Source organism: Rana temporaria, chromosome 4 (genome assembly GCF_905171775.1).
Source record: "Rana temporaria chromosome 4, aRanTem1.1, whole genome shotgun sequence".
In the NCBI taxonomy this organism is placed as follows: Eukaryota; Metazoa; Chordata; class Amphibia; order Anura; family Ranidae; genus Rana; species Rana temporaria.
In genome coordinates, this window is record NC_053492.1 from 372,695,001 (window position 1) to 372,707,068 (window position 12,068).

The window sequence follows — 12,068 nt, forward strand, 5'->3', positions numbered from 1 at the left end:
AGATAAAACAGTTTGAAGAGAATGACTTTTTTTTTTTTTTTAAATCAGATAGAATACAATCACGCCCCAAAAAAATTGTGACACTAACCAGTACCTATTTTACCAATTGGAACATACAAAGTAAAGCGATTAGAGAAAACAAGTAATCTGTGGGATGCATAATCTGTCGATAATATTACTATTTAATGGCGCAGACCAGTTTTGCCAGAGAATAACAAAACAACAAGGCCATAGCTGGTCTTTATATATAGTTTGCACACTTGTAACCCAGATTTCATATACAGGACAGTATAATTCAGCAAGTTAGGGGTTATTTTGAAGAGAAGATTATACCCTCAGATAATTATTTTAAAATTAGGTACACGGCTATCATTCCCTTAATGTAAAATGGCTGACAGATCTGAAATGATACTGCAGCATAAAATTTAAACATGTAGGCACCACCACTAGGCCTGGTTCTTAATTTGGATCCTTACAGCTGTCTATCCATAACCCTCGATGACCCTGGCCAACTATTGTCTGAAAGTACTGAATAAGGATCATAGTGATTTTTTTTTCTCTTCATTATGGATGGGGTGGGAATTGCAATGCATGGAGCCACCGTGCAGATTCATACAATATACAGCACTGCCCTGTGTTTATATCTTGAATGGGACTTGTAATGTCTCCTGATAATATAGCATTAATTATAAAAACACAGGTGGTGAACAAGATAGCACAGGGCAGTGATGTATATGTAAATAATCGGTCCAGATTTACAAAAAAAAAATTTATATATATATATATATATATATATATAAGTGTGTATATATATAAATATAAAAAAAAAGTGTGTGTGTATATATATATATATATATATATATATATATATATATATATATATATAAGAAGTGTGTGTGTGATTTTTTTATATATTTAATAATAATCTTGAAAATTATACATTTTGTAATATAGCATTAAAATCGTACAAAAAAAATAAATAAAAATTCCCATATTTTGTACACGACATGATCCTTACTAATCTGTCATTTACCAAAAAGTGAGCAGTTTACTGGTAAAATCGGTTACATCACACCAATCTTATACAATATGGTAAACTACAGAATGCTAATAACTAATGTGAAATATAAAACTGCCACACTGACAACGTATGTGTGTGTACTGAATGGGAAATAATAGACAGCTTTCACTAAACAAAAGAACTTGGTTAAAAGGCTTACAAATTTCCCCCACTATGAAATCACCATTATCAAAAATCCCCAAACATACCTATTGGCTTGAGTTCCATATCAAACCCATAAAAGCAAAATAAAAAAAAAACACACACACACACACACACACACACACACACACACACACACACACACAATGGCCAAGTACCAATGAAGAGTTTTGAAATGAAAAAAAAAAAAAAATATATATATATTATTATTATTATTATTATTATTATAATATAACTACACTGACAAATGTTTCTTTTAAAAACAGCACTTGAATAATTAGAAGAGGCCAGGTCAATAAACATTTTCTCATATGCATATGAAGAGACCAGGTCAATAATCATCATTTGCACATATGCATATACCAAGCACATTTTATAGATTAATATCTAGTACTTTACTCTAAATCTGTTAGTTGTATGACCACAGAAGAAAAATATGCAATATATAAAAACGTATATATTATATATATATAAAAAAAAAAAAAAAAAAAAAGAAAGAAAAGGGGGAAACTTCTTTGTTCTCAGCCTTTTTTTTCACCCTACATAATATAGATTACATATAGGACCAGAACCATATACACCCTGTTAGATTGCATGAGTATACAGCATCTTATTTAATAAGAAGAATCAAGGCCTTTTTTCTTCCAAAACCCCACCCTATGTAGCATTTCATGTATGAGACGATGAGGGGGAAAAAAAAAGCACTGCAAGCAATCTACTTAAAAAAACATAAGTAAATAAAACATAACAAAAAAATTAGCAGCATTTGTCCCGATTTTGTAAATGAAAAGAAAATCTGCTGACTCGGCTAAGCAATAGATTCCCACGGGCACTATTGTACAGATACAAGCCGCATTTCCTTGTGTGCAATGTGCTCGGTGAGATTTTAATTGATAAAAAATAAAAATAATAATATACACATATGATAATATGGGAAGGCAGCAACTGTGTCAATAGATGTGGCTGCCCGGCTATTATTTGTGCCAGAGAATATTTGTGACTGTACTGTTCAGCAATTCTATTTACATCAGCAGTGCTAAATGCCCAATGGTGAGAGGGGAGCCAATCAGATGGCAGATTAGATGTCAACTCAGAGGCAGCTGTCTGGAGACTATTACAGCCAGTTTACCTCCACAATTCAAATTCCAAACCTTGCAAAGGAGATCAAGTCACTCTTTAGACTCAAGAAGCCTAGAAGTGATCCATTGCAGTTTCGACCCCACCAACCCAATAAAACACGAACAAAAGACATTAAAAGATCATTACACAATGCAAAGGGAACCTGTTTACTCGATTCAAACCTCCGATAAAATATATTCACATTTAAACAAAAAGAAGACAATAGACAGCACAACACAGCAACCATATTATGCACAATGAATGGCAGCCATTCTCTGGATCTGGAACACGAAATCTTTAAACGATTACGACATCTTCTTAGATTATTAGGTATAAAATAGGCATTTATAAAGATATGTCTTTTTCCTATGTTGACATTTGTATGGTTTGCTATTTTAATTGCCAAAAATAAAAAAAAAGGGGGGCGGGGGTGGGGCGGGCAGGGTCAGATGAAAATCACAATTCAGAAATCGACACTATTTTGCAGATACTTACATAGGTTGATACTTACATTTGTATTGATGGAGTTAAGTGCAATACATGTTCTAGGTAAAACAAAACAAGTCTATGCCTTGGTTTTATTCCGCATTAAAGAACAATAAACAAGGATGGGAATAAAATGACCAGGGAACCCAATAACACAGTTTTCCTACTGCAAGGAACCAAATGCCCAGCTGACTTGCCTGTGTGTACTCTACCTACCAGGAATAACACTTACAATCTGGGCCTGTGCTCTCATTTTTTGTCTGTTGATCTAGAAAATCTAGGTTTTCATACTGCAAAACCTCCCCAGCAGGCTCTCAAAACGCTTCAATGCTTTATATGGAAATAAAAAAGTACATGGGACATGCAGCAACAAAGCTAGAGACTTGTGGGAGACAAAAAAAAAAAATGCATATTCATACTCCGGATTCAAATATCAAAAAGGCAAAACATATGAAAAGCGATCTTCTAATAAAAATAAGTGTTTTGTTTGTTTTTTTACCTGGGATCTGCTGATGGTTTGTCCGGTGCTTCCAGGGCTCATAGCTGGGTGATTTCTTTGTTGTGCGCCCCAGCCGGTGGTGGTAGCTCCATACTGGGACCCCATGTCTTTGCCCATCCCTATGCCCCCAGGCTGTTGACTCCCTGGCGTGTTGCTTGACTGTTGTTGGGGTCCACTAGAAGTGCTGTAGTCAGGATAGCTTCCTCCATAACTCCGCATCATAGGGCTAGGGGATGTTAGGAGTTGGTTCAGAGTAGGGGTGGCACCAGATGGGTGCTGGGTTTGTCCCTGGTACCTTTGGAAGCCCCCTGCATTGGAAGCACTAGGTGGCTTCCCATGACTGCTACCTCTTTCACCTATCATCATGTTGGTGCTGCCTGGGGTACCGGTGCTGCTTTGCCTTGGGGAGCTCAGCACCCCATATGCAGAGGTAGAGCTGCCATAGCTTCCCGCCCCTCCTCCTGCAGCAGCAGCGGCCCTGCTGTATCCCTGGTAGTGGTCAAACTGATTGCTGCCGTACCCTTCATGGGAGTTCTGCATGGGGTCCAGGTTGCTGCTGGGGGCTGTAGATCCAGAATGCATCATCCCCATACCAGTGCTTTGTTGTCTGCCATGTTGATCAAAGCAAGGCCCTACTCTGTTTGTTGATGCACTGCCATAATAATGATTAAATTCAGACGAAGAGGAAGAAGAAGAGGACGACGAAGAAGAAGATGATCCACCGTTGCCACTAATATTATTATTATTGCTGCTGCTGCTGTTTCCTTGCTGCTGCCCTCCTCCCAACACTGCATGCTCATACCGACTGCTCATGGGCTCCCCAGTCATCATTTTTCCCTGCAGATCGTCTTCGTCTCCTGCCTTGCCAGTCCTCCTAGACTGGGGGTCGCCCTGATTAACCAAAGCAACATCTTTTTCTCCTGCACCAGCATTATTACAGCCCTCTTCTCCCACACCAGCATGTTGTTGTTGCTGCTGCTGATTTTCCATATCTGACGCCTCGCCGCTGCTGTTGCTTCCTCCTCCAGGGCTGCTTTTATTCGGTGTTGGTTGTTGTGCTGCTCCTGTTAGTTGCTGTTGGGGCTGCAGCTGATTAAGTTGCTGGGGTGGATGGTTGGGGTGGTGGGGAGGGTGCTGCTGCAGATGCTGGGGTGCATGGTGGGGTGTATGCTGCTGGCTGTGATGGCCATGGTGATGAGAATGAGCAAGATAGTCCCCAACACTACCACACTTTAACTTGTGGTTGGGGATCCCACCACCCATCTCCATAGCCTGAAAATGGGGCGACACCGCTGGGTTTCTCCCGTCCTTTAGTCCTGTATCCGAATTGCTGCTATTGTTATTGTTCGTATTATTAGCGGTGGAGGGTAAGAGAGATGAGGTTGATAACGAATTTGCATTTGCCATGTTTACTTCGTGGTGGTGATGATGGTGGAGGAGATGGTGGTGGTGATGGTGGTGCAAAAGGTTGTGGTGGTGGAGGTGATCCACATTATTGTTCATTCCGCTGTTAGGAGTCCCATCTCCTAATCCAGGGATAGATCCAGAGCCTGGTCCTGTCCCCCCAGGGTTCAAGTCCTGATTCAGTCCAGGAAGACCCTGGTTTTTACCCTTATTGTTCGCATTGGTGGTCGGCGCAGCAGCTGAAACCACTTGCGCTGCCATGATCATTGCAACATCTCAGTCAATCCTTGTAACAGCAAAAAGGGTGGGGGCCCAAAAATGTGCAAAAATAAACCCCCGAAAAAAAAAAAAAAAAGAAAAACACAGCAACAAAAAAAAAAAAACAATAGCAGCAAAATCCCCAAAAAAATTCTCAAAAAAGAACGACGATAACTCCAATAGAAGTAAATAAACCTCCGATTATTTCATGTGAATAAACGAAAAAATAAGAGAATAAAAAAGGAGTTAAAAATAAAACAGGAAATGTAAGAATGAAAAAAAAAAAATAAACAAAAAAAGCCTTGTTGATCCTTATGGTTGGTGTCTTTCCTTGCTGTGGGACTTCATACCGAAGCTTTTGTTGACGAGCATAAAAATGAAACTTTTTTTGAGCTCCTGTGTGTGTCTCCTAACCCGGATATAGGTACATACAAGACTGTCTGAATCTATCCGGCCCAGCATGGCTTGAGAGAGGCTCTAGCAACCATTATCCACTTCTTTCTGATTAAAGTGCACATGGAAAACCTGGACTGGATTCTCTTCTTGTCCTGCTTTTTGGAGCCAGGGAAGATTTCTGAATAGCAAAAAAAATAAATAAAAAATCTTTGAAAATGCACAAAAAAGTGGCTATTAAAATAGAGTGCCTTGGTGCTTCTGAAACAGAACAAATTTCCCCCTGGTACTACTCCAAACATACAATCAAGCAGCAAGCAGCTGCTGCTGGGGACATGTGATTTGGGTGAACCTTCAGCTCCTCTGCCTGCTCTCTCTCCACCACCCCCTCCCTTCCCAGCAAACAACAGAAGGAGGAGTGGTTGCAGTCTGCAAGAGGAGAAGGCTTGTGGGAGGGAAAGCTGTGCCAGTACATTAACCTCCTGTGTGCCGCGCAAAGGCAACACGTAACCAGCCCCTTTGGCTGCGAATACAAATAACGAGACGCTAATATTTTTAATTTACAAGTTTATTTCACAACAGTCGCCATTTCTAAACATGCAACAAACGCAACTCACCATAAAGGCCCGTTCAACAGCGGTGCGTTGTAAAACGCATTCTGCAGGTTTTATCTTTTATTTTTATCACATCGATTTTCACATCTTTAACGCATTACGTTCAAATGTAACATAGTGTTTTTTAGGCCCAAGTCACACTTGTGCGAGTTGATAATGAATGCGATGCGTCAAAAACACTTTGTAATTCGCATGTCATCCCTAAAGTCATTGTTTTCAATGACGGTCGTTCACATACATGCGTTGCGATTCCTCTACGAATGCGATAAAAAAAAAAAGGGTCTTTTCCGACTTTACTGTGTTGCAAATTTAGTCTCCACAGACATCAGTGTAAATCGTTCTGGAATCGCAATGATGGTTCACATATGTGCGAATTCCACCACAAAATTCTCCACAAAAACCAATTAGTTAAAGTGGAGGTTCACCCTCAAAAAAAATTCTGACATCACATGGAGTCGAGCCATCCTACCGACAGAATGCCGTTTTTTTTTTTTCTCAGCACATACCTCGCTATCACGATTTTCACCCCCCGGCAATCCCGCGGGACTGGGCGTTCCCAAGCACTGCCTGTGATTGACAGGCTTCCGAACGGCGCATACTGCGCTTCACAGGTTGCCGACAGAACCCGTACGTTGGTGCGCAGGCGCCGTATAGAGCCGCACCGACGTTCGGGTTTTTTCGGCAACCTGTGACGCGCAGTATGCGCCGTTCGGAAGCCTGTCAATCACGGGCAGTGCTTGGGAAAGGCCCAGTCCCGCGGGATTGCCGGGGGGTGAAAATCCTGATAACGAGGTATGTGCTGAGAAAAAAAAAAAAAAACGGCATTCTGTCGGTAGGATTGCTCGATTCCGTGTGATGTCAGAAATTTTTTCGAGGGTGAACCTCCACCTTTTTTTTTTACACTATGATTTCATTGGCTAGAACATTAATCGCAGCTATGTCCCACTCCTAAAATTCGCGTTAAAATCTCGGTAAAATCCGCACCTCAGAATGGACAAAAAAACTGACCAAATTCAGAGCACATTAGTGTGAACCGGGCCTCATGCCGCGTATACACGGTCGTTTTTTGTCTTGTAAAAAAAACGAAGTTTTTTCTCATGAAAAAAAACGACGTTTTTCAAACTTCATTTTAAAAGACTACGTTGCCTACACACCATCGTTTTTTCAAAATGCTCTAGCAAAACGCGGTTACGTAGAACACGTACGACGGCACTCTGTTCCAATCAAGCTCGCGTCATAACTTGCTTCTGAGCATGCGCGGGTATAAAAACGTTGTTTTAAACGTCGTTTTAGCCCACACACGATCATTTTTTATGACACAAAAAACTACGTTTTGAAAAACGACATAAAAAATTGAAGCATGTTCGAATTTTTTTTTTGCCGTTTTTCAGAAGACATAAAACGTTGTTTTGCCCACACACGATCATTTTAAATAACGTTTTTAAAAATGTCGTTTTTTTTTCATCACAAAAAACGACCGTGTGTACGCGGCATAAGGCCCAGTTCACATTTGTGCGAGTTGATAACGAATGCGATGCGTCAAAAACACTTTGAATTAGCATGTCATCCCTAAAGTCATTGTTTTCAATGACGGTCGTTCACATACATGCGTTGCGATTCCTCTACGAATGCGATAAAAAAAAAAAGGTCTTTTCTGACTTTACTGCGTTGCATTGCGAATTTAGTCTCCATAGACATCAGTGTAAATCGTTCTGGAATCGCAATGATGGTTCACATACGTGCGAATTCCACCACGCGATTCTCCACAAAAAACAGGAAGTATACAGGAAGTTAACTTTTTTTTTTTTTTTTTACACTATGATTTCATTGGCTAGAAAATTAATCGCAGCTATGCAGCACTCCTGAAATTCGCCGTAAAATTCGCACCTCAGAATGGACAAAAAACTGCCCAAATTCAGAGCGCATTAGTGTGAACCGGGCCTAACACCCAATTTGTATGTGTTAACATCCCTGGTCACCTTGGAAAAATGGACACAGGACGCAAACAACGTACTTAGGCCTGGTTCACACTTATGCGTTTTTCAGCTCAGAAATGCGCTGCAATCCATTTAATATGGTTTCCTTTGGGTCACGTTCACATCTGTGCGTTTTCCACTGGTGCGTTTTTTTGGAAAGGGACTTTTTTGCCCGCAATAGGTTGCGCTTTTGGTTCCATAGACTTCAATGGAAATGCAGGAGAAATGTATCAAAAATGCATAAAAAAAACGCAGTTTCTGCTGCAATTTTGCTGTTTTTTCCAAATACTTCCCGTAAAGGCAAAACAAGTCAAAATCACGTGTCAAAAAAAGCAAAATGCAAAATGCATCAACTTTTGGAGGCGCCAGCAGGGCGCTTTTAACTCCCAAAGGAGTTAAAAGCGACCATGTCATGGCACTTCCTACTCCCTTTTTTAGGCACTTTGGAAGCGCTGCCCATTAATTTCAATGGGCAGGGCGTTTTGGGAGCGTTGTATACAGCACTCCCAAACCGCCCCAAAGATGCTGCTTGCAGGACTTTTCCTAATGTCCCGCAAGCGCACCGCCCCAGTGTGAAAAGACACACCGAAATGAATGGGAGGCGGTTTTCAGGCGTTATTTAGAGGCTATTTCTAGAGCTAAAATGCCTGAAAACTGCCTCAGTGTGAAAGGAGTCTTAGGGCCGGTTCACACTAGTGCGATGCTGGACATCGCATGTGATCCGCACCGCATTGCTGTTCACATCACATGCGATGTATGTGCGGTGCGATTTCAGCCATACAGATAGTATGGCTGATATTGCACCGCATTTGGACCAAACACGCACAGGACCCTGTTTTTGGTCCGCACCAGAATCGGATCGCATGGGTGTTCACACCTATGCAATCTGATTCATGTCCGAACTGTCAGTTCACAGTGCGATATGCGAGCTGAAATTGGTGGTGTCGTTAATGTTGTATGACACTCCCCAGCAGTTCGCATATGGCAGCGTGAACTGCCGTGCGAGTCGAGTGCGATGCGGGAACCCGCAGTGGATTTTCAGGGTTCTTGCATCGCACTAGTGTGAACCTATCCTTAAAATAAGTGCGGTGCATTTTTGGTGCACTTCCTTTGATTATAAAGCCTGGTTCACACCTATGCAGGTTCCATAGACTTTAATAGAAACGCAACGGAAACGCATAAAACATTTAGTGCTTGTGTTTTTGATGCGTTTCTGGGAGATGTCTGTTGTCTTGCAGGAGAAAACAGAGCAAATGCAGCAGAAACGTTTTTAAAACATAAACACTGCGCCTTTTATGCGTTTCTCATGCGTTTCCAGCGCATTTCCATTGATGTCTATGGAAACAAAAATGCAACATACTGCGGGGAAAAAAAGTCCCTGACCCCTTCCAAAAAACACACCGGTGGAAAACGCACAGATGTGAACATGACTCATAGGAAACCATGTGACTGTAGTGCGTTTCTGCAAAACTGAAAATGCACTGAAAAACCCATAGATGTGAACCAGGCCTATAGGTGTGAACTATGCCCATAGGATAACGTGCATTTTGGACTGTCTTTGCAGTTGGAATGCAATAAAAAATGTATCAAACTGTATCTGGTGTAAATGGGTCCTAAGGAAAATGCGTGAAAACGCATGCGCAATACATGTTAAAAAGAAGAAAAAATGCACAGCAGAAACGGCCAGATGTGAAAAAAATTCTGCTTGGTGAATCTTCAATGCGCTTTAATCAATATGCATATAGAGTTCAATGGTAACGCACCTAAAACGCATGTAAAATGTGCCTAAAATGCACAGTGCAGATACAAAGCCGCCCTAGTTACCGTATCTGATTACATTTGTAAAGTGATGCTCTTTGGAATTCGGTGACACGCTGCCCCTTTCACACAGGATCTGTCATCTGCTCAGCAAGGAATCTGTGAATAGATCAGCTGCTGGATCACAGCAGAATGGGACGGAGGGCACTTTTGTGACATCTGCGTCTGCTCAGTGTTCAGCTCCATTCAAACAACACAGCTCTCTGGAAAGAGGCGGAACTAGAACCTTCAGGGACCTGGTGCAAGAAACCATTAAGGGCCCCCCTCACCCCCCTTCTCCTTCCATCTGAGCCCCAGGCTTCCAGTTTTCCATGGACATTCTCCTAGAACTCTGCCTCCCACATGCCCCCTGGGGCACGCAACCAGCGCGCTCTGTTACTGCTGTGTCCTTCGGATGCAGCTGATCTCAGATCATGGTAAAGAGCCAATCACAGCAGGCCTTTACCATGTGTTTAGCTGATCACATGTAAACAGACTTGCCGGTTATCGGAAGTCCTTTCCACTTACGCTGTATCTGTGTGAGGAAAGGAGTGGCATTAACTGGCAAGACTGTCAGTATATTGTATTCACTGATAATCCGGGCACTTATCATCAGTACCCTCATTATTAGTGCATCCTCATTAGTGCCCATCAGTGCAGCCTATCAGTGCTGATCAATGCAGCCTATCATTGGCGCCTATCAGTGCTCATCAATGCAGCCTATCAGTGCCCATCAATGCCACCTATCAGTGCTGCCTATCAGTGCTCATCAATGACACCTATCAGGGTTGTCTATCATTGCTCATCAATGCCGCCTATCAGTGCTCATCAATGCCACTTATCAGTGCTGCCTATTAGTGCTCATCAATGCAGCCTATCAGTGTCCATCAGTGCCGCCTATCAGTGCTCATCAATGCAGCCTGTCATTGGCGCCTATCAGTGCTCATCAATGCAGCCTATCAGTGCCCATCAATGCTGCCTATCAGTGCTCATCAATGCCAACTATTAGTGTTGTCTATCATTGCTCTTCAATGCCGCCTATCAGTGCTCATCAATGCCACTTATCAGTGCTGCCTATTAGTGCTCATCAATGCAGGATATCAGTGTTCATCAGTGCTGCCTATCAGTGCCACCTATCAGTGCTGCCTATCAGTGCTCATCAATGCTGCCTATCAGTGCTCACCAATGCCGCCTATCAGAGCTACCTATCAGTGTTCATCAATGCCACGTATCAGTGCTGCCTATCAGTTCTCATCAATTCAGCCCATCAGTGCAACCTATCAGTGTCCATCAGTGCCACCTATCAGTGCTGCCTATCAGTGCCACCTATCAGCGCTGCCTATCAGTGTCCATCAGTGCCACCCATCAGTGCTGCCTATCAGTGCCCATCAGTGCCACCTATCAGTGCTGCCTATCAGTGCTCATCAATGCTGCCTATCAGTGCTCACCAATGCCACATATCAGTGCTGCCTATCAGTTCTCACCAGTGCCACCTATCAGTGTCCATCAGTGCCACCCATCAGTGCTGCCTATCAGTGCCCATCAGTGCCACCTATCAGTGCTGCCTATCAGTGCTCATCAATGCTGCCTATCAGTGCTCACCAATGCCACATATCAGTGCTGCCTATCAGTGCTCACCAATGCCACCTATCAGTGCTCATTAATGCCACCTATCAGTGCTGCCTATCAGTTCTCATCAATGCAGCCCATCAATGCAGCCTATCAGTGTCCATCAGTGCCACCCATCAGTGCTGCCTATCAGTGCCCATCAGTGCCACCTATCAGTGCTGCCTATCAGTGCTCATCAATGCTGCCTATCAGTGCTCACCAATGCCACATATCAGTGCAACTTATCAGTGTCCATCAGTGCCCCCTATCAGTGCTCACCAATGCCGCTTATTAGTACCTATCAGTGCCGCCTACCAGTGCTCATCGATGCAGCCTATCAGTGCTCAGCAATGCCGCCTATCATTGCTCCACCATGGATGACTTTTCAGGGCCTGCCACCTATGAGAAACAAGCCATTTTGCTACGTGTCACACCAGTGGTATTTTAATTATATTGTGGGGCTATTCTTGCACTCCCACTGGTATAATTAGATCATGCATACAGCTAGCCATACACTGATAGATTTCTTTTGTTCAGACTGCAGGCTAAATGGGAAAAAATTGTCCAGATTTCTCCATTAAAACTATACAGAGCAGATGGAGGAATTGGCAGTGCTGGGTATTGTATTCTGACAGCAGGCGCCTACAGCAGTTAGAATGCCTGAACAGTGGCTGCATTTCATTGGATGCTGT

General features: G+C 42.6%; 1 protein-coding gene across 9 annotated transcripts in view; it reads right to left on the reverse strand.

Moving 5' to 3' along the window:
• ARID1B (AT-rich interaction domain 1B) overlaps window positions 1-5,783 on the reverse strand; it is a 497,144-nt gene extending 491,361 nt beyond the window's left edge. For all 9 annotated transcript variants that reach the window (XM_040350968.1, XM_040350965.1, XM_040350967.1 and 6 more), the window contains exon 1: window positions 3,327-5,783. In XM_040350968.1, coding sequence (XP_040206902.1) covers window positions 3,327-4,997 — 1,671 coding nt within the window. In that variant the 5' untranslated portion in view covers window positions 4,998-5,783. The remainder of the gene's footprint in view (window positions 1-3,326) is intronic.
• Between the last annotated feature and the right edge of the window lie 6,285 nt (window positions 5,784-12,068).